Raw genomic sequence first — 23,594 nt, 5'->3', positions numbered from 1 at the left:
TAAAAACTGAATTGAATGGGGAGCCCAGCTTGTGATAGAAAAATGACTGATTTTTGAAAGTATTTTGTATGCTTGGACCAGCTGGCAGCTGCTTTCTTTTGGGACACAACTGCCTCTTTGTGAGTGAATTGCTGTGATTGAGAGGAGAGGAGAGTGGAATTTGTATGCTGTTTAGAAATAAACTTTGGTGGAGAGATTCATTAGCCAGAGAGGATTGTCTCTCTGTGAAAAGTATCTCTGACGTTGAGCTGTTGGAACTTGATATTATAAACAGGCTTTATTAAGATAAACTTGTGGATATGGCAATAAAGAAGTCAAACCAGACCTCAAAGCTTTTGCTTTTTTGTGCAGGAGAACCGGTAGAAATAACGACTCAAAAGTGGCTCTAGCACAGAAGAACCAAAGTCAAATGTTCTTGGAAAAGAATCGATGGAAATAGTGGAGACTGACATGCCAAACAAGTTTTAGCTAGTAAAGATGACTTACAACAGTGGATGGGGGATATTACGCTCTCATTAACAATTTTTACATCAGATATTAAAGTCAATATTGATAGTCTACATAAAAAAAATGGATGACATGAGTTAGACTCTACAGGATTTTGAAGAACGGGTCATTATACATGACCAGGAAATATTGGAAATTCAAAAACATTGTAATCATCTGGATTTGACAATGGAGGATTTACTTCTTAAGATCGAAGATGGAGAAAACCAGGCGAGACGGAATAATTTAAGATTTCTTGGAATTCCAGAATCCGAAGAGATTAAAGACAGTGTTCTCCCTAGCGTTTTTTAGCCGGGAGTTCCGCACGGCTAATTTAGCTGAGTGCCCAGCTGTCATCTTGCATTTGCAGATCTAAAAGCATTCCCGCTCATTGCACCACCAGCATCAAAGCCATGTGCCAATCCTCTTCCCTGCCCCTACTCCAAGGGTGTCCAACCCGTGGCCCACAGCCCACATGCGGTCCAACAAGGAGTTTTGTGCGGCCCAGCTTCTCCCTCCCTCCATTCTGTGCCTCACTCCGTCGGGTAGTTTTCTGGCTGGCTCCCTTGCTGCAGTTGTCTGCGGGCGGCGGCTCCTCATACATGATCTGCTGCTGTGTCAGAAGCGTTCCCTCTGATGTCACGACGTCAGAGAGAAGGCTTCTGAATCAGCCGTGAATCACACGCTAGGAGCCGACACCGCCCACAGACGACTGCAGCAAGGGAGCCGGCCACAAAATAAATACTCGCCGGAGGCACAGAAGGAAGGGAACGCTTCCAGAACAGGTGCAGATCGCCGACGACCATAAAATAAATACTTCCAGCACAGCCACGGATCACGTGAGGAGCCAGCCACCACTGCCCACAACTTTCACCAGAAAAACAATTGCAGCATGGGAGCCGGCCAGAAGAGAGGGAGGGAGCACAAACTTTGGACAAATGATGAAGGAAGGAAGGAGGGCGCATGAGCCTTAGGATTGAAAAATGGAGGGAGTGAGGGGGAGGGAACAGTAAGGGAGAATTGGGTGTCTGAGAGAGGGAAAGAGATGGTGGGAGAGATGAAGAAAGAGGAGAACTGTTGAGCAGAGAGAGGAGGGAGGGGGAGAGAGAGAATTATTGGACATGGTGGTGGGAGAGGAGTGAGGTAGAGATGCATGGGCGCAGAGAGGAGGGGGAGAACATGCTGGGTCAAGGAAGTCTCCTGGACTGTTTTTTTTTTTTTTTCTTTTTTTAAAGTACAGAGGGGGAGGGTATTAAAAGAAGTGCTAGATTGGGCGTAGGGGGGGGGGAGAGCTTATGGGGCCAGAAACAGAGGACAGAGAGAGATGATGGGAAATGGTCTGAAGGGACAGAAGTTGGACCTGGGGTGGTATGGACGAAGAGGGAAAGAGACATTTGAAGGGAGAACTGTTGGGAAGAGAAAGGGAGAAATGGTAGACCTGGGGGAGGGAGGCAGGGGGAGAGATGGGGTGGGGGACAGTTGGGAAGAGAAATGGAGAGAAGCTGGATCTAGGGATGGAAGGGAGGTAGGGATAAATTTTAGGCCTGTGGATGGAAGGCAGAGAGATGCAGCATCTCTCTTTTTTTCCTCCTTTTCATTGTTCAGCATCAAGGGGAGAGGGAAGAAGAAAAACAGAAGAGAGAGGGAGCAAAATGTTGGACCATGGGGATAGAGGAGGAGAGATGGAGCCATGGGAGAGCAGGAGGGAAAAGAGCTGGGATAAGAAAGAGGATGGAAAGAAAGGGACAGGGAGTTATAGCCTGACCAGTGGAGAGAGTTAGGGGGATTCTGAAAGTGGTGAGCCATGTGAATGAGGTCAAAAGGGAGAAGATAAGATGAGTGAGAGCAGTGAGTACAGTGGTAGAAATGTGGTAATGGGGAATAGATAGCAGGAAATAGGAGGCTGGGAAAGGAGTGAGATGGGAAATGGGAGTGCTAGGGACTGAGAGAAGATGGAGAATTAAGAGGTAGATGAACATTTAAAAAGAAGAAGGGTGAGAAAGATTTGAGTGGACAGAGGCAAAAAAGAAAAGAAAAAGTTAAGAAAGCTGAAAGGGAAAAATCAATACTTTGGAGACAAGCATAAGGAGGAAATGGAACAAGAGGAGAAAAAATGGGTAGCAGACACTGGAAAGAGACTTAGTTGAAGATAGACCAAAAGCAGAAAGAGAAAACTGGGACCAAGATGATGGAAAAACAAAATATCCAGACAAGGTAGAAAAAATTGTTTTTATTTTGAATTTATTAACTGGAATATGTTAGCTTTGGGATATGTGCATCACAATTATTTTTGTATTCAGTGGCTTAGTCATATACAGCTGATTTGGGGAAGGGACTGGAGCCCAAAATTAGTGGATGGGCACCAAAGTTTCTCCCTGCCTAAGTGCAATTTACAAATACTTGAGCTAGTGGGGATTCCCAAGCCTGCCACCTGAAGACATCTTCCTCCAGTCTGGCAACCCAAAATCTCCAAGCTTTGCAGCCAATGGCAATTATCCTCAAGCTGCCACTGCTTTCATGCATGCATGAAAGCCAAGGTGTGATGAGGCAGGAAGGAGAGAAGGCAGCAGCTCTGCAATATTGTTGCCAGCTGCAGAACTTGGGAAGTTGGAGGGGAGGAGGTGGTTGTCAGTTGGTGAGGCTTGGGGATCCCTACTAGCTACAGCAGGGGAGATGTTCATTTTGAGGGAGCCTAAGCTCAAAGTGGGAGGCCCAAAAAAGCAGTAATATTTACCCTGACTGAACGATCCTCCACATGCGCCGCTGACAGCTGATGCAGCATCCCCGCTCTTATGAGGCTAACCGTAGCTGTAATAGAAGTGAATGGGAGAACCAGGAGTGCACATCCTTATTCATCAGAGTGGGGATGCGGAAGCCTGTGGCTGCTCTCACTGTCAGCGGTGTACATGGAGGATCACTCAGTCAGGGTAAGTGCTTTTTTGGGTTCCTCTCCACAGTGTCCCTTTAATGAAGGTTTATTATTAGATTCGTACATCTTCTATATTAGTGATTGCAAATTTGGGACCTGCTCAGCCTTTTTTTTTTTGCTCATCAGCTAGTGTTAGTGTTTGTGCAGCCCCAGAAAAAATTTTTTTGTCCAATGCATCCCAGGGAAGCCAAAAGGTTGGACACCCCTGCCCTACTCCTTCACTGTGGGTAGGGAGGGATAATTTTCATAGCATTCCAGGCCGCACGCCAACCCTCTTCCCCGCTCCTACTCCTTCACTGTAAGCAGGAGGAGTAATTTGCATAGCACCAAATTTCCTCGTCGTGTCCCACCCGGCTGGAAAAAATTTCTAGGGAGAACACTGAAAGACTTGACTTTAATACAATCTTTATGTCATAGGTTCCTACAGGCGGAAGATCCAGAGACAAATTTACCAACTATAGAATTTGAATGAATCCACTGGGCCTTGGGCCCTCATAAAACACACAAGCCGAGGGACATAATGGCATGTTTCTTGCGATTTCCACAAAAAGAGAGTGTGTTACAAGCTGCACGGAAAATTGGACACCTCATGTTGAATAATATGAAAGTGGAACTGTTTGTGGCTATTTCCTCAGCAACTCTAAGACGTCGGGACTGTCGAGAAGTCACCGAATGTTTACAACAAAATAACATTCGCTATAAGTGGCACTACCCATTTGGGATTTCTTTTACGTTAGAAAACAAACATCATAAAGTAACATCAGCTTTAGAAGCCCAGCAGTTATACAGGCCAAACTTTGGACCGGTGAAGGAGAAAAGCACCAGATGAACCAAACACACTCCTCAGTTGTTGGATCTATTTTCTCAGGTTTCAGGCTTTAAGATTAACGCAAATAAGTCTGAGATACTGGATCTCTCCTTAAATAAGAAGGAAAGAATATATATAAAAGATAAGTTCCCCTTTAAATGGGCAAAACAATACTTGCGATATCTGGGAATGAATGTAACTAGAACAATATCTGAACTATATTTAGCTAACTATCCAGATTTACTTAATAAAATCATGCATGATCTGAATAGATGGAAACATTTAAATGTATCATGGTTAGGAAGAGTACATCGATGAAAACAAAAACTGTGGATACAGATGTTCTGGAGATTTATTATACTCCGACATATAAAAACATGATAATTCAATAAAAAAAATACAATGATAAAAAATAAAGTGTTAAAAATCCAACCGACCCTACATGGTCTGTGTTTCGGCGAACACGCCTTCCTCAGGGGTCCAATGGTTTGCAAACTCACATATAAAGAATTGGACTGAAAACAGTCTATTGTCTTTAAACATGTGAGCAAAGAACACCGCAGACAAGCTGAAGTAGCAAAAAAATGCTACAGGAAGAGTACATTCCATCAAAATTATTGTACTCCCCAAGTTATTGTATTTGTTCTCTGCAATTCCTGTACCAATACCATTTTCCATTTTTAAAAGGATTGGATAAATTTTTTTTTAACCTATATTAGGAATAATAGAAAGCCAAGGTTTCAACGTAATATGTTATATCAGCCAAAAAAACTAGATGGAATGGCGGTTCCACATTTCTAGTCCTATTACCAGGCAGCACAGTTGCAATATCTGATTAGTTGGAAATATGAGCCTCAAAAAAGCTGGTTAATCATGGAACAAAATTTAATTGAGGGAATTCCCCTATGGGTGATTCCATGGTTGCCCAGTGAGAATTTGAGAAAATTAGCTTTTAATACTAATCCTATTATACAACATATTTTGACATTATGGATAAAGATAATCACTAAATTGATGGATTCTCAAATTTTTTTAATGAATCAGCTATAAGATAAGAGTATTACAAGAATTAACTCAGCCACCTACATTAGTTGAGAAGGCATTTCTACATGGAATAAGTAGGGGGAGCATTTCACGACTCTATAATGCTATTATTCAAATTATAATACCAACTTCAAGGTATAAATCAGCTTGGGAAGAGATACTTGGAAAAACTTATGAACAAAATATTTGGAATAAACAACTAGGTTATTTTAAAATTTAAAAAGAATTTAAAAGAATTTTAACTGCTAATTATTCTTTTGCAACCAAAAGTGCCTGTAAGTTTTAAAGGGACACTGGATCATCTGCTCTTTTTTTGTCCCTTGATACTTAAATTTTGGCGATCCATTTGGGGTCAAATCAATAAAATATTGGAAGTTCCACTGGCACTGACATATGATACAGTGCTGTTTAGTACGTTTTTGATGGCCAAGAGTCCCATAACTTCATATAATAATAGATTACTTTTCATCATGACGGGAATTGCTGTGCAGCTTATTTTGAAAAATTGGGACAGGTTAAACCTATAGTTTTTGGTGGGAATCCTTGTGCCAAATTTATAAATTGAGTTCAATAGTTGGGACTTGATAAAAAATTTAAGGAGGTTTGGGACCATTGACAAAATTTTATAAAGATTGATTGTTAGTTTTGATCGTTGATGTACACATCCAGGAAGGGGGGGGGGGGGAAATATGTACTTAATTCATTTTTAAATTGGAATTTGTTTATCTTGGTCATTTGTATTACTCTTGATTGTTTTTATGCTGTATGAAAGGGTAAGTGGGTGGGGGGAAGGGATATGTACTTATATTAATTGATAGAATTAAGTGCTGTTTATTTTGTAAACTGTTTGATAAACTGTTGCACTTGATGTTGGTTATTAAAATGAATAAAGATTTAAAAAAAACAAGATGGAGGTAAAACATGTATGCTTGTTCGGTCAAAACTAAAAGTGAAAGCACACCTCTGCATCTGTTCTGTGCCTAACTATGAGCCTCAAAAAAAATAAATAAATTCCTGCCACAAATTTTTTCAAAGTTCACAGTTATTACACAGAAAACATGACAATACTGCTGCTCGCACTTTCGATTTTGTTCAGACCATACACACAAAAGTCAGGCTTACATAAGAGTTGCCATACAGGAAGATCTTTTGTCCCTTGATACTTAAATTTTTGAGATCCATTTCGGGTCAAGTGAATAAATTATTGGAAAATCCAGTGGCATTGACGTATGATACCGTGCTATTTGGCACGTTAATGAGGGCCAAAAGCCAAATATCTTCCCATAATAATAAACTTCTCTTTATTATGACAGGGGTTGCCATATAACCTTATTTTGAGGAACTGGAAAAACTGGGATCGGTTAAATTATACTTTCTGGTGGGAATCTCTATGCCACAATTTTAAAATGGAACGTATGATGGCCATACAACAGGGACTTTATAGGAAATTTATGAATGTTTGGAAGCCATTCACAAAATTCTGTAAGGAGTGATTGTTGATTTTGCCCTTTGATCATATACGTCCAGGGTGGGTGGGGAGATACTTTTAATTTGAGTGCAATTGTTAGATATGTAGAAAGGGGGGGGGTGATATATGTATTTGTCATAAAATAGAATTTGATAGAATTTAAGTGCTGTTAAAGTGTAAAATGTCTGTATAATATGTTGCACTTATTTTTGGCTTTCAAATGAATAAAGATATTAAAAAAAAAAAGGAATTGCCATACAGGGAAAGACCAAAGGTCCATCAAAGCCATTATCCTGTTTTCAACAGTGGTCAACCCAGGTCATCAGTACCTGGCAAGATCCAAAGAGTAAAGCCGTAAAACTTTTGTGCTCATGTGTCTCCATTATCTGCAAACTTTTCACATACAAAATCTGCATATATTTAGCTTTTTGCATGGCATGGAATTTCATATGTGGGAGAAGCCACATGCTCAGATATCACATGTGGCTTCACTAGCTTTTCTGTATTGGCCCCACATATAGTACAACAAGCATATCACAAAATAGAATCCCCTAGCAGGGTTACCAACCTTCTTTGCATATTTTGTGAACTCTGTTTTCCAAGCGGGGTTCTCTGGACTGGCCAGCAGTGCATGGAATGCTGGCACACTCTGATGTTGCCACTGCTGACAATGTTTCTTCCATACTAGGCACTTCTCTCTCTAGGGTCCTTGCTTTCCGTGGGGCCTTGGGAAGCACAGGCAACTTTTCAGCAATAAGAGGTGGCTCCAATCTGGGCTTCAGCTTGGGGGCAATTTTATTTGGAGTCCCACCACAATAATCTGGAGGAGGAAAAGTTCCAATGCCACTATCCAGAGTCCGTGTCAGGGAACCACAGGCTGAAAGAGAGAGATTTTGAAGGAAGCTTTGCCTAGCAAGAGCAGCAGACTATAAAATTAACAGCTGTACATCAGAATGGAATAGGGAGAGAAGGCAGTCAAAAGAACTAATATAAAATATTTCAGAACCAGTCATATGCAGCAGCAGCAGTGAGAAACAGATCACACACACAATCGGATGATTTCTCCCAGGATATAACTCTTGGAATCATATTATTTCCAATTGAAGAGATCAATGACCATGGCATGCACAAAATAGAAATCCAGAATAACTGTGGATAATTGGCAGAGATTGTAATTCAAAACAGACAGTACCCTAGGACATAGGTGTCGGAATGGAGGGGGCCATGACCTCCCCCCCAAATTGGTGTTGGCTCTGCTCCCCCACCTACTTCCTCTTCTGGCCGCTCTAATTTAAAATCTTCGGCATGTAGTGTATATATTCTTTCCTCCCTCCCTCCCTCCACCCCAGTAGGACCCTGTGGCACAACCTTTCTCTTCAGCTCCCGACTCCACCACACCTCCTCCCCAGTTGCTGTTATTTTAAATCTTGGGGCAGCCGCAGCGTCAACGAGATGAGCTATCTGCCGTCGGCCTGCCCCAGAAGTCTTCATTCAGCAGTGACTTCCTGTTTCCGCCTAGATGGGCTGTTGCTGAATGAAGGGTTCTGGGGCAGGCCAACAGCAGAAAGTTCATCTCATTGACGCTATGGCTGCACGAAGATTTAAAATAACAGCAAACAGGGAGGAGGTAAGTGGAGGAATCAGGAGCTGGAGAGAGGTCGTGCCGCAGGGTCCCGCTTTGGGGGTAGAACAACAACATATGCTATACCAGTGGTTCCCAACCCTGTCCTGGAGGACCCCCCCCAGGCCAGTCAGGTTTTCAGGATAGCTCTAATGAATATGCATGGAGCAGATTTGCATGCCTGGTACCTCCATTATATGCAGATCTCTCTCATGCATATTCATTAGGGCTATCCTGAAAACCCAACTGGCCTGGGGGTCCTCCAGGACAGGGTTGGGAACCACTGTGCTATATGCCATGGGCTAGGGGTAGGGGGTGCACAAGCTGGGAGGGGGTTAGGAAGGACAGATGCATGGATGGGGTGCTGAGAAGGAAGGGAAAGAGAGATGCTGCTAGTGATGGAGGGAAGAGAAAGCATAGTTACCGTAACAGGTGTTATCCAGGGACAGCAAGCAGATATTCTCACATGTGGGGCGACGTCATCCACGGAGCCCTGGTACGGACACTTTAAAAGTACATTGCCACTTGAAGAAACTTAGAAAATTTGTGATAGCCCGTACCGCACATATGCCAATGCCTTCCCGCCCAATGTAGGTGCGCAGCTCCTCCGTTCAGTAAGCCGACTAAGAAGCCAACCAGGGGAGGTGGGTGGGTTGTGAGAATATCTGCCTGCTTTCCCTGGATAACACCTGTTATGGTAAGTAACTGTGCTTTATCCCAGAACAAGCTGGCAGCCAATTCACACATGTGGGTGACATCCAAGCTAACCAGAATGGGATGGTAGGAGTTTTGGCCTTATAGGAAAAGAAATTTTATAATACTGTCTGGCCGAAGTGCCCATCCCGTCTGGAAAAAGATTCCAGATAATAATGTAAGGTGAATAGATGAACTGAGGACCAAGTACCAGCTTTGCAGATTTCATCAATCGGAGTAGAGCGAAGAAAAGCTGCTAATGCTGCTATAGCTCGAACTTTATGGACTGTGACCTGACCCTCTAATTGCAGCCCAGCCTGAAAATAACATAATGATATACAGGAAGTCAACCAGTTGGAAATTATTCTCTTGGAACAGGATGCCCCAACTTGTTATGCTCAAAGGAGACAAAAAGTTGAGAGGTCCTAAGAGGCTTTGCTCTGGATGAGAATGAGGCTTAGAAAAAATAATGGAAGCACAATCAATTGATTGAGATTAAATTTAGGGATGACCTTTGGTAAAAACTTTGGGAGAGTGCAAAGCACAACCTTGTCATGGTGGAACACTGCAAAAGGTGGATCCGCCAGTAATGCTTGAAGTTTACTCACTCAGATTCTAGGTGAAGTGAGCGAGATGAGAAAAGTAACTTTCCACATAAGATACTTGAGATGAGCCGGAGACATTGATGAAGCCTCCTTTTAAACCAATCTAGCAAGATCCCAGACCACTGGAGGTGGTTTAAGACATGGTTTCACAGTAAAACGTCCTTTCGTGAATCTGGAGATCAGAGGTGCAGTAAGAGGTTTACCATCCACTGGTTGATGAAAAGCAGTGATAGCACTGAGATGGACTCTAATAGATGTAGACTTGAGACCAAAGTCAGATAAATAAAGAAGATAATCCAAAACTAATGAAACAGAGATGGATTTTGGATCCTGGTGATGGAGGCACCAGGAAGAAAAAAACATGTCCACTTTTGCTAGTAATACTGCCGAGTGGCTGGTTTTCTAGAAGATTCCAAAATGAGTCTTGACAAGCTGAGAAAAGATGAAGATCAGTTGGATTCAACCCGAGAGATACCAAGCTGTTAGGTGTAAAGACTGAAGGTTGAGATGTAGAAGAGAACCGTGACTCTGCATAAGAAGAGTTGGAAAAATTGGCAGAGGTATTGGTCCCTTGAAACTGAGGTGAAGTAAAAAGGAGATCCAAGGCTGTCCGGGCCATCGAGGAGCTACAAGTATCATGGTGGCCAACTCCTGCTTAGCTTTGACAAGCATCTTGAGAATGAGAGGAATGAGTGGAAACACATAGAGAAACTTGTGTGTCCAATCCAGTAAAGCAGCGTCCGCCTCCAGACAATGAAGAGAGTACAATTAAGGCAACTTGTTGCTGTGGGGAGATGCAAGCATATCCACTTGAGGCGTCCCGCACTGAGAAAACACAGGATGGAGAGCTATAGAATTTAGCATCCACGCGTGAGGTTGAAGAATTCTGCTGAGCTTGTATGTTAAGAAATTCTGTTCCCTTTGAATGTAGACTGCTTTGAGAAAGATGTTGCGAGCAATCACCCAAAGCAAGAGCCTCTGAGCTTCATGACATAAAAGAAGAGAACCTGTGCCTCCTCTCCTGTTTATAGAGGACATGGCTACTTGATTGTCTGTAAGAAGCAGTAGGACATGGTTGACTATCAAATGCTGGAAAGCTTTGAGGACATAATAAATTGTCCTGAGTTCCAAGAGATTGATTTGGTGGGCCAGTGCCCCTGAGTTTGAAGGTCATCCAGTGGAGTCCATCAAGCATAGGTTGACAAATTTGTGGACAAAACCTTTGCTGAGGAGGCGTGTGCAACAGAAGAGTTCATCCCCCACTGTAACGACTGTTGAAGAGACAAGGGGACAGAAGTGTGTGGAAAAAGTGGGTCTATCGACTGAGACCACTGTGAAGCTAGAGACCATTGAGATATAGTGAGATGAAGCCTTGTAAAGGAAGTCACGTGGACTGTGGAAGCCATGTAACCTAGAATAAGCAGCCTGCGCCTGACCAAAAACAGCTAAATCTTAACCCTTCCGAGAAAGAAATGGCCTCAGTTAAGTGGTGTCAATTGATGAGGCAGTCATCCAGATAGAGAGAGATGAAGGCTCTGAGACTTCAAGACCACTGCCATAACCACAAGGAACTTGGTAAAGACCTCTGGGAGAGGATGCCAGGCCACTTGGAATCCAAGGAACTTTCTGGAATCTGGATGAATTGGAATGTGAGTGAAAGATTTCTTGAGATCCAGAGAGCATAGCCAAGCATTACAATCCCAGGAAGGATAGAAATTGCCAGGGATAAATTTGAAACTTTTCTTTGAGAAGAAATTGCTGAGAGTGCTGAGATCTAAGATCAGTCGAAGACCTCATTAGGTAAGACAATCAGACCCTTGATACCTTGAAAAAAGGGAAGGCAAAGCCAAGTAATAAAGAGTCAAAAAGAAAAATCCATGAGATCTAGAGAGCCTAAGTAGTGTTATTGATCAAAAAGGAATGAAAATGTTACACAGGGTAACATGTGAGCTACAAGAGGACTAAGAAAGGGGAAGGTAAGCCCCTGTTGTCCAATTGAAAGAATAGGGAAAAAACATCCTGAAAGGATGTAGTAGCTGCCTCCTCCCCTACAGCCACTCCCAAACTTCTGGCATGTGAAAAACAGGAACAAGGATGTAGGAGAAAAATTTGAGGGTACTAGACACCTGCTTTAAGGTACAGGCTAATATTGATCGAAGAAGAAACACCCAGTAGATCCTGCCATGTAGCAAAAGCAGTGGAAGGATGTGAAGTGGTCGGAAAGCTAACTTACAGGCTCTACATCCCTGTTAGTTCCCACCATATCATGCTTGGATTGTAGCAAATCAACAGGAAAAAGAGCCACCTTACAGGCTTGACACCCCATGGTGGAATCCTGGAATCATAACTGAAAGGAAACATAGGCCGCCAATGGAAATCAGTTGATGGCTACAGACATAGAAGAAGCTCTGGATGACATCCATAAGAACTGTAAGCAGACCAAGAAATGGATGGGTCGGATGTTGTTTTTGTTGGGGTTTTTTTAATTTTTAAAGAATCTAACAGACTCTACATCCTTGTTAGATTCCACAGAGTAGACCTTTGAAGCAGAGGCAGTCAGACGTCTGATAGGTAAGGTAGCTCAGCAAAACCAGGTAGAGGAATCTAACTTTATAGACTCTACATCCATGCTAGATTCCCCACCGTAGTAGGAGTGTCCAGATAAGTGAGAAGACAAAGTCCCATCTAGGTGAAAATCAGTCTCAGCAAATTATAGTCCATGATTGTATACAGAGGTAGTAGCAAAACTGTAGGAAAAAAAGGCTGAGACAAGTAATGATCTTATAACACCCAAAGGCAACAGAGGCGGTGGTCAAAGATGTCCATAGTAAGTCCCCCTCCTTCATTGACATTGAAGTATAGACCTTGCTGATGAAAGAAATAAGATCCAATTCATTAGGAGGAGAAAAGGAAGGTCTCTGCATGAAGAAGTTCTCGAAGAAGACCAGTTAGGTGAAGTCTGAGTTGAAGACAAAGACTATAAAATTCAAGAGAACAACAACAGGAGCAAAAACTGCAAAGTTTCATATAGTCCATGTTCATAAAGCAAAACTAGAAAGTTTCTGTAGAAGATATTGTAAAAGTCTTCTCAGTAGAATGTCACTTGAAAAAGTGTCCGTCCAATGAAAAAGATAAAAGCTTTGTAGGAATCTTGCATCAGGATCTGGAGAAGAAAAATAGCTTTGATGTAGTGAAAAATGGTTATCAGGAGAAAAAATGCTGTGATGCACAACTGGAAAGTCAAGGAAACCGGTATCAGAGTCTATGATGGTGAATTGATGAAGCATCAGCGGTACCGTGTCCGTACTGAGTCACAGGCATCAGAAAAAAAACATTGAAGTTATTCCTGAAGAGAAAAAAAATCACTGGTACCTTTGGTAATTTAGCCAGAAACATCGGTGCACAGAGTCACATTCCTTTATTTGTGCAGTACTGTAGGTGCCTGCAGCCAGAAATGGTCACTTAGTCAGCATGAATGGACTCGATGCCATAATGACCTGTGATACTGGCTGAAAAAAAAAACTGTTGGCTCTTGGAAGACTCTGGTACTTTAGGCTTCTCTGCCGGTACTGTTAGTGTTGCGGCTCGCCCAAAAAAAGGGAGCTATGGATAAGATGCAACCCTCTCTTGAAAAAAAGGCGAGCTGCCAGAATGGTCGCTGAAAAGTCGGCATGAATTGACTCAAAGCCATAATGGCCTGCGATCCCGTCCTCTGATGCCGTCTTCATGTTATAATGACTGGAGACACGATGTGCCATGGCACCTGCCACACTTATGAGGATCCTGAAAACGGGCAAGACATCGATGGGAGAAACGTCAGCCAAAATTGAATCCGAAGCTGAGACAATGTCATAAGGCCCCGTTGACTACACGGCTGCGAGGGAAAGTGAGGCGGAGAAATATAAGAGACTTGTTATTTTTCTTCTGCTTTGTTTTGTACTAGAAGAAAAAAAACGAGAGAAGAAATAAAATACGCATGAGCAGGAAAGCAAAAAACGAAGAATGTTTGAAAACACGACTTCTTAGCTCTGAGGAAAAAACAGAACTGAGAAGCCGCGCACCTATGTCGGGCGGGAAGGCACGCGTGCATGTGCGGTGCGGGCTATCGCAAACTTTCTAAGTTTCTTAAAGTGGTGATGCACTTTTAAAGTGTCTGTACTGGGGCTTCATGGATGATATTACCCCACATGTGAGAATATGCTGCCTGCTTGCCCTGAGATAAAAAGAGAATTGTTGGACATAGGTGCATGGAGTGGGAGGTAAAGAGAGATGGCATACATAGGAAAAGGAAAGAAGAAAGAAGGAGAATTGTTGGACATGACAGTGGTGGAGAGGAGGGAAGGAGAAATGTTACACTGGGAGGGAGGAGAGATGATTTAAAGAAGGGAGAGATGTTGGATTCTAGAGTAGGGTGATGGAAGGAGAGAGAGAAGCCAGACTGCAGAAAGGAGAGGAGAGAGATATGCCAGACTGCAGAAAGGAGAGGAGAGGAGATATACTAGACCTCAGGAAGGAGAGGAGATATGCCAGACCTCAGGAAGGAGGGAAGAGAAGGAGAGAGATGTTAGACCATGGGAAGAGGGAGGGAATAAGAGAGAGATGCCAGACCATAGAAGGGGGGAAGACAAAGACGTCAGACCAAGGGAGAGGAAGAGAGATGAGATGGTACATAGGGATGGAGGGGAAGGTGAGAAAGAGAGAGGAGACAATGTACAGCAATGGGTGTGGCTGGGAAAAGAGAAAGAAAAGAAATGCTTATGGATAGGTGGGAATAGGGGTGAAGAAAGAGAGAAGATGGTACACATGGATAGATGGGAAGGGAAGACATGGAAAAGTAGATAGATTTTAAGAAGAAAGCAGAAAAATGGCAGAAGGTTGAATGTTAAAAGTTAATGCCAAGGATGGATGAAGAGCAGAAAGTGAAGGAGAGAAAACCAGCAAATGGATAAGAAAGATCTGGAAATACAGTTAAGAGCACAGATAGAAGGAAGTAAAACCAGACTGGGAAAAGATGATTACAGAAATAAAAATCACCAGACAACAAAGGTAAGGAAAATGATTTTATTTTCAATTTAGTGATTGAAATTTGTCAGTTTTGAGAATTTATATCTGCTGTCTATAGTCTGCACTGTTCAGGAAGAAATTACCATGTTTCCCTGAAAATAAGACCTACACCGAAAATGAGCCCTAGCATGATTTTTAAAGATGTTCATAATATAAGCCCTACCCCAAAAATAAGCCCTAGTTAAGATTGACCCTGAAGCCCCCCCTTAATGTCCCTGACACTCCCTGACTCCATCCCCAGTAAAAAATAAAAAAAATCTAGGCTTCCACTATTTCTGGGCTGCTGCCCACCATCAGCAGTAGGAGAGGAAGATAAATACGTACCAAAAAAATTGGACTCGTCGATTCAGCGACCCTCACCCCAATGAGACCTCACATACCTCTCAAGGCCTCCTAAAGCAACAGCAGTGACAGTGCTCTGAATGCTCTGCTTCGAGGCCTTTCCTGCTTGGGATGGACCTTCTTTCTGCAGCATCTTTCTATCCTTCCCTCCCATCCCCCTGTGCAGTAGAATCCCACTGACCCTCCCATCTTGAGACTGATGTACCTCTTAAGCATCCAAAAACAGTGGCGGCAGCAGCACTCTGAATGGGCTGCTTCACGGCCTTCCCTGCCGGGGCCTTTCCTCTGCCACGTCACTGATGACTGGGAAGGTATGTCAGTCTCATGGTGGGAGGGTCAGTGGGGTTCTGCTGCACAGGGGAATGGGAGGGATGGATAGAAAGATGCTGCACAAGGAGATGGGCGAGAGGGGAGGAAAGATGTTGCACATGGGGAGAAAGGAAAGATGAAGAACTGGGTAGGAGGAGAGGAAGGGAGAGATGAGTGATGTACATGAAAAAAAAATGACATCCCCTGCAAATAAGCTCTAATGCATTTTTTTGGAGCTAAAATTAATATAAGACCCTGTCTTATTTTCAGGTAATTTCTTTCTATTTCTCTGGTGTTATAATGCATTTAGTCTGACATCTTAGGGTTTTGTTTGTGTATATTAGTATTTTTAGTTTGTGGTCCTGAGTTTGCATAGGGGTTATTTGTGTTCTACATGTGTGACCAAGGCCAGGTGTTCTAGTAGGAATTAATACAGTCAAACCTCGGTTTGCGAGTGTTTTGCAAGACGAGCAAAACATTCTCGCAAAACTTGTCTCGCAAACCGAGTGTTGACTCGATTTGCGAGCACCCCCCCCCAATAACCAGCATTGCTCCCCCCGCTCGAACCGGCACCACCTGCCAGAAAAAACTTGAACTTACGTCCCCCCCCCCCCGCTCTGGCACCGGCACGCAACCCACAGGATGTGCCGGTGCAGCTAGAAGATCTTCCTGCCTCTGCCGGGCCTTGAGCATGCATCTGCGCATGCTCAAGGCCTTCTAATTCTCCCTCTCACCAAGATTCTTGGAGATCTCTGAGAATCTCAGCAAGAAGGAGAATTAGAAGGCCTTGAGCATGCGCAGATGCATGCTCAAGGCCCGGCAGAGGCAGGAAGATCTTCTAGCGGCACCGGCACATCCTGTGAGCTGCGTGCCGATGCCAGACAGGGGGGTAAGTTCAAGTTGTTCGGGTGGGGGGTGCCGGTTCACACGTGGGGGGGGGCATTTGCAAGCGGGGGAGGGAGCAGCGCCGCTGTCCTCGGGGCGGGGGTGGGAACGTATCAAAGCGAGTTTCCATTATTTCCTATGGGGAAACTCGCTTTGATATACAAGTATTTTGGCTTATGAGCATGCTTCTGGAACGAATTATGCTCGTAAACCAAGGTTCCACTGTATTGAGAATTTTGTGGTTAACTTATGCATTGTTAGTAAGATTATATTGTATGCATGTGTGTACATATGAAAAATGAATAGAAAAAACGGCATTATTATTAGTACTATAATTTGGGGGATGGGTTCTAGGGTGGAGCTTAGGCAGGGGTCTGGGGCGGAGGTTTTGCCCCCTCCCCCCCAAAAAAAAAAGTGTTCCGCTGCCCAAGGATATAACCACTAGCTGTTACAGAATCACCTTTAGAAAAACCTCATATCTTCGCTGCTTGGCAGAAGAGCACATAAGATGCCTCTCCCCCCCCCACAGATTTGCTGAGCATCCGTACCTGGGAAATGCTGGGTTGTGACAGATTCAACAAGACTCTCTTCCGAAGGCACTTCCCCTCTCACCACATCTTTATTCTGCTAACAAGGAAAAAGGTTTTAGAGGAGAGGCCAGACTACAATGCAAACAGAAATTCTGGGTTACTTCTCTGTACCAGTCAACTTCCTGGTTTTTATCAGTTGTCATGCTGCAAAGATAGACCAATTGGGAGCATTCATTACCATCTAGATCCTTTTCTGTTTGTATCCTTTTAAATTTTAAAATTTCAATAAATTATTTAATGAAAAAAAAAGATCCTTCTCTATTCTGGATATAAGCTTCTCAGCTTCATTATGCATCCAAGAAAAAAAAAGTTCATTCAGTCGTCATTACCATGTCTTCACCCACCCAGCCAGGATACCAAACAAGGAGAGATTAAAAAAAAAATCTCAAAGCAAAACCACCTCCACAATCTTGGCTGTTCCATATTAATAAGGGAAATGAATAAAAACAGAGAGGTAACCTTGTTCCAATGTATACTTGTCCTCTGTTAATGTCCACTAAAATAACATTGTCTTGTTTAATATTTTAACTCTAACATGTTTTGTCTCTTTTAAAAATGTTTTCTTTTATTGATACTGTACACCGCTTAGAAATTTGATTAAGCGGTTAAAAAATTTTTTTTAATGAACTTGAAACTTGATATCTGGGACCTATCAAAACAGTTTCCACCGAGTGGGAGAATAGCATTGCCTAAAATACCCATCTACCAAATTCTGCATCTGAATGCACATGCCTGTCTGTTCATCAGTAAATGAAGGTTAATTGCACTGTAAACACAAGTTTTCTCTGCAAAGCAGAGCTTGCATACCTCAAGTGAAGCTTAATTAATCATGAAGTAGGCTTGTAGCTCGTCTTGTAAGTTTCTATATCTTTACTGAGGAGGATGCTAGGAAACTCTTCAATAGTGAGGATTTGGAGCAACTAAAGCAAATCTAAAATATATAATGGAGCGCATTGACAAATCTGAAAATGCAAAATCACCAGAGCCAGATGGTATTCAGCCCAGAGTTCTGACAAAAATCAAATATGAAATTGCTAACCTATCATTTAAAACAGCCACACTACCTGAGGACTTCAATATGACCAAATGTAATAACATTTGTTTGCTTTTTTTTTTGGAAAGGGCTCCAGGATGATCCAAGGAACTATAGATGTGAGCCAGATAGAAACTATTAAAAAATAAGATTATTAACCATATAGATATGACTTAATACCAGCACAGGGTTTAGCAATGAGATCTCTTTGAAAGCATAAACAACCTCATGGATAAAAGTGAGCCAGTTCATATACAGTAGTTATTTGGCTTTTCAGAAGGTACGAATATGATAAAGTTCTTCATGAGAGATTTCTCAGGAAATTATAGTCAAGAGATAAGAGACTCTGTCCTCTTGTGAACCAAGAACTAGATAATTGTTTCTTGTAAGCTTCTATACCGCTACTAATGACTGGGTAGTCAATTCAAAGCGGCTTACATGAGCTTCCACACAAGACAAAGACAGACCAAAATGGTCAGTTTTCCAAATAGAAGAGAGAATCAGAAAATGATGACAGATAAAGACTAGACCACCTATCCAGTCAGTCCATCCAAACCAACTAAGCAGCTCCACAATTCTTTCCTCTCTCAGAGATCCTCACTGCTTATCCCTGTTTTTTTAAATTCAAGTACAGTTCTCCTCTTTACCATCTCCGCTGGAAGGAAGGGGAGGCTATTCCGCACACCCACCATCCTTTCGATGAAAATATTTCCTCAGGTTATTCCCAAGTCTATTCTCTTTCACGTAAAAAAAAATGCCCCTTTCATTCCAATTCCAGAGCTTCCTTCAATTGAGAGACTCACCTCCTGTGTAATTATGCCACACGGATATTTAAATATATCTATCAAATCACCCCTCTCCTACCTTTCTTCTAAAGTACACAGTACACGTCTCCCTCCGTATTCACTGTGATAGGAGATTAACAGAACCGCAAATACAGAAAAACCGCAAATAACTTTTTCATATGTTATTCGCTGTTTTCTATTAAAAACCATCGTGAATATAGTGAAACCATGAATAACATGGTGGGAGACCTGGCCTGTTCCTGAAGGAGAGGCAAAACACGGTGAAGAATCAGTGATTTTCTCTGCAAACGCTTGGAATCAGCGATTTCTCTATGCAAGCTGATATAACTTGGGAGGAGGAGCCAGCAAGCTAAAAACCGTGAATAATCGAAACTGCAAATGCTGAAACCGTGAATACGGAGGGAGAACATAGTAACATAGTAGATGACAGCAGATAAAGACCCGAATGGTCCATCCAGTCTGCCCAACCTGATTCAATTTAAATTTTTAATTTTTTTCTTAGCTATTTCTGGGCAAGAATCCAAAGCTCTACCCGGTACTGTGCTTGGGTTCCAACTGCCAAAATCTCTGTTAAAACCTACTCCAGCCCATCTACACCCTCCCAGCCACTGAAGCCCTCCCCAGCCCATCCCCCACCAAACGGCCATACACAGACACAGACCATGCAAGTCTGCCCAGTACTGGCCTTAGTTCAATATTTAATATTATTTTCTGATTCTAGATCCTCTGTGTTCATCCCACGCTTCTTTGAACTCAGTCACAGTTTTCTTCTCCACCACCTCTCTCGGGAGCGCATTCCAGGCATCCACCACCCTCTCCGTAAAGTAGAATTTCCTAACATTGCCTTTGAATCTACCACCCCACAACCTCAAATTATGTCCTCTGGTTTTACCATTTTCCTTTCTCTGGAAAAGATTTTGTTCAAGTACCCTTCAAGTATTTGAACGTCTGAATCATATCTCCCCTGTCCCTCCTTTCCTCTAGAGCAGGGGTCTCAAAGTCCCTCCTTGAGGGCCGCAATCCAGTCAGGTTTTCAGGATTTCCCCAATGAATATGCATGAGATCTATGTGCATGCACTGCTTTCAATGCATATTCATTGGGGAAATCCTGAAAACCCGACTGGATTGCGGCCCTCAAGGAGGGACTTTGAGATCCCTGCTCTAGGGTATACATATTCAGGGCTTCCAGTCTCAAGATCATCAAGTTTGTCCACCATACTTGACAACAAAGACCACTGATCTTTTTAGTAGCTGATTCTTGAACTGACTCCATCCTATTTACAGTTGTGATCATAAGTTTACATACCCTTGGCAGAATTTGTCTCAGATGTGCATCATTTGTGGAAAATATGAGTGATCAGATAAAACACATTTCTTTTATTTTTAATGTGTTTTAAATGAAACCATTATGCATCACAGAATAGAATAATTATTAAACAAACCAAAGCAATAAAGGAAACAATAAAATGATCCTGTTCAAAAGTCTTACTATCAATGATGACTTGCAGTCTTTTTGATATTTTCTCATGTAATAAAGCCTCCATATCCTGTAAATTCTTTGGTTATCTAGCATGAACTGTGTGGTTTGAGTTTTCCCCCAAAGTAGCTCAATAATGTCGAGGTCAGGAGACTGTGATGGCCCCTCCAAAATCTTCACTTTTTTTCTGCTGCAGCCACTGAAGGGTCGACTTGGCCTTATGTTTTGGATCACTGTTATGTTGGAAAGGTCATGTGCAGCTTTCCAGGCTGATGAATGTTAATTCTCCTCCACTATTTTCTGATCAGATGCTACATTCGAACTGCCATCAATTCTGACTAAATTCCCCGTGCCACTGTAGTTCACACACCCTCAAAACAGCAGAGATCTACCTCCATGCTTCACAGTAGGGATGGTGTGCTTCTCTTCACAGACCTTGACGACTCCTATCCGAACACAGCATTTATGGCTGTGATCGTAAAGTTCAATTTTGGTCTCACTACTCCAGAGCAGTGGCGGAGCAGACGTGACATTTTGGGCAGGCCCAGAGCCAATATGGGCGGGCACTATGTATATAGGTATGAGCAGTGTTCGCTTGATGATGGATTTCTAAGTAAACAGTCTGCCCAACAGCTGTCCTGCATCAACATAAACTATATACATATCCTTGCCTTGCTACCCCACCAATCTGCCCAGAATCAGCCTTCCCCTCCCCCCGTCCATCCCTGTAGCCCGGAAATCAGACCTCTCCATCAACACAGAATAAGGCTTATTTTGCTTCCCCCTCCCACCTCCTGTCCATCCCTGTAGCCCAGAATCAGCCTTCCCCTCCCCCCGTCCATCCCTGTAGCCTGGAAATCAGACCTCTCCATCAACACAGAATAAGGCTTATTTTGCTTCCCCCTCCCACCTCCTGTCCATCCCTGTAGCCCAGAATCAGCCTTCCCCTCCCCCGTCCATCCCTGTAGCCTGGAAATCAGACCTTTCCATCAACACAGAATAAGGCTTATTTTGCTTCCCCCTCCCACCTCCTGTCCATCCCTGTAGCCCAGAATCAGCCTTCCCCTCCCCCCGTCCATCCCTGTAGCCTGGAAATCAGACCTCTCCATCAACACAGAATAAGCCTTATTTTGCTTCCCCCTCCCACCTCCTGTCCATCCCTGTAGCCCAGAATCAGCCTTCCCCTCCCCCCGTCCATCCCTGTAGCCTGGAAATCAGACCTTTCCATCAACACAGAATAAGGCTTATTTTGCTTCCCCCTCCCCCCTCCTGTCCATCCCTGTAGCCCAGAATCAGCCTTCCCCTCCCCCCGTCCATCCCTGTAGCCTGGAAATCAGACCTCTCCATCAACACAGAATAAGCCTTATTTTGCTTCCCCCTCCCACCTCCTGTCCATCCCTGTAGCCCAGAATCAGCCTTCCCCTCCCCCCGTCCATCCCTGTAGCCTGGAAATCAGACCTCTCCATCAACACAGAATAAGCCTTATTTTGCTTCCCCCTCCCACCTCCTGTCCATCCCTGTAGCCCAGAATCAACCTTACCCTTTTCTACTCCCCTTCCCCTCCATGTAGCACAGCATCAGCTTTGCTCTACCCTTTTTTACCCACTCCCCATCCCTCCCAGTCTAACATCAGCCATGCCCTCTCCCTTCCCCTAGCTTCAGCCCCCCCCCCCCCCCGTGAATTAAATATAAAACATTAAATGCCAGCACTAAATAGAAAATATTTTTTTAAATTAAAACTATCCTGGGCACTGAAGAGCCCAGCCCCACCCAGAAACCCACCAACATTAAATATAAAACATTTTTGCTTTAATTAAAACCTTCCTGGGCACTGTAGCACTACAATATAGACACACACCCCCCAAAAAAAAAAAAAAATCCACCAACATTAAATATAAAACATTTTTTTAAGATCTTGCACGTCAGACAAGCCCATCCCCACCAAAGCCCATCTGTATTTTCTTACCCAAGGCCCCTTTTATATCGCCATCATTTTTTGCCATCTCCAGTTCTACTTGTTTGGCCATTTTAATATCATTACTTATTTATTTATGTTTATGACATATTAAGATTTATTTACAGTCTTGCCCATGGTAAATTAGTAAAAAACAAAACAAAAAACCCAACCAAAACTCCTGGCTGATCTAGTGCAGTAACAACTGATTAAAAAAATATTCAGGGGGTCACTCTGTTTAAAAATAAACATAATACAATCCTTTCTGAATACAGCACAGCAAATTAACATTATAGGCAGAGACTAGTTTGGGCGAATTCCGAGGAAGAAACACAACTGACCTATTTCATTGACAATCTGACAATGAACAAACAAGAGAGGGATCTTGTCATCCTCTCACCTGTACCTGGAGCACATACCTGGTCTGGGTTTTCTTCACAGGTCTGCAGGCGGCTCATGACCCCAATTCTTGTTGCATGACAAGTCTTCGTGCCCTTGCTATCCTGTAATGGCTTCTGCTCATTACGTGGCTCAGGCCGGCTATCAGAAGAGATTTCCTTCCCATCCACTCTGAGGAAGAGATTCAGAGCTGTTAGTGAATAGCTGCCACACCCTACATCCTAAAACTAAACTAAAAGTTTTATACACCAGGTCATCGACCAATTTGGAGCTCAACTTGGTTAACATTAAGAATAGAGTAATACAAAAGAACAGAAGAACTCTAATTTGAAAAAGTAGAATAATTAATTTCCAAAATGTTTGACGAACAGGACTGTCTTCAGAACCTTCTTAAAAGATATGAAGGAGCCTAAGTTTCTTAGCAAGAGTGGCAAGTTATTCCAAAGCTCGGTTAGTTTGTAGGAGAATGAATGGCTAAGTTTTCTGATAGATTTAATTTTTCCCTTAAGGGAAGGAAAGGAAAGTTTTAATCTCTGAGAGCTCCTAGCCAGATGAGATCTGTACACATTCCAGTCCAAAGGGACAAGAGTGCTACAGAGGCCAAATAAGATCTTGAATGCAATACAAATGCATTTACAGTAAATTGAATTCTCAAATGGACCAGAAGCCAATGTAATTTTCTAAGGAGAGAGGACACATGGTCAAACTTCCGCTTACCAAAAATAAGTCTGGCAGCAGTAATCTGTATTAGCTGGAGTCTCTGAAGGCTAGCCCACGTACAGTGAATTGCAATAGTCCAAACGTGGCAGGATGATTGATTGGACCAAGACAGAAAAATGCTGTTGGTAGAAGAAAGGTCTGACTTTCCTCAGAACATGAAAACTAAAAAAAACAATTTTTTGCGAGAGCTAATTTGATCCTTAAATGTGAGTGAAGAATCGGTGAGAATGCCTAATACTAATGAGGAGAACTCAGTTTTCAAAGATTCTCCAGTAGAAGGAAGAGCATCTAATTTAGGGCCCAGCCAAACAAGTTTTGTCTTAGCAGCATTTAATTTCAACTGGACCATCAGTGCCCAGGA

General features: G+C 42.9%; 1 protein-coding gene across 6 annotated transcripts in view; it reads right to left on the bottom strand.

Annotated features, from left to right (window-relative positions):
- NCKAP5L (NCK associated protein 5 like) overlaps positions 1-23,594 on the bottom strand; it is a 134,986-nt gene that overhangs the window by 20,061 nt on the left and 91,331 nt on the right. For 5 of the 6 annotated variants that reach the window (XM_033937515.1, XM_033937516.1, XM_033937514.1 and 2 more), the window contains exons 9-11: positions 22,534-22,684; positions 16,803-16,881; positions 7,304-7,612 (exon numbers count right to left, since the gene is read on the bottom strand). In XM_033937515.1, the coding sequence (XP_033793406.1) occupies positions 7,304-7,612; positions 16,803-16,881; positions 22,534-22,684 (539 nt within the window). The remainder of the gene's footprint in view (positions 1-7,303; positions 7,613-16,802; positions 16,882-22,533; positions 22,685-23,594) is intronic. The other variant, XM_033937517.1, reaches the window with a different exon arrangement.

Source organism: Geotrypetes seraphini, chromosome 3 (assembly GCF_902459505.1).
Source record: "Geotrypetes seraphini chromosome 3, aGeoSer1.1, whole genome shotgun sequence".
Taxonomy (NCBI): domain Eukaryota; kingdom Metazoa; phylum Chordata; class Amphibia; order Gymnophiona; family Dermophiidae; genus Geotrypetes; species Geotrypetes seraphini.
This window is presented reverse-complemented; position numbering and strand designations above follow the sequence as displayed.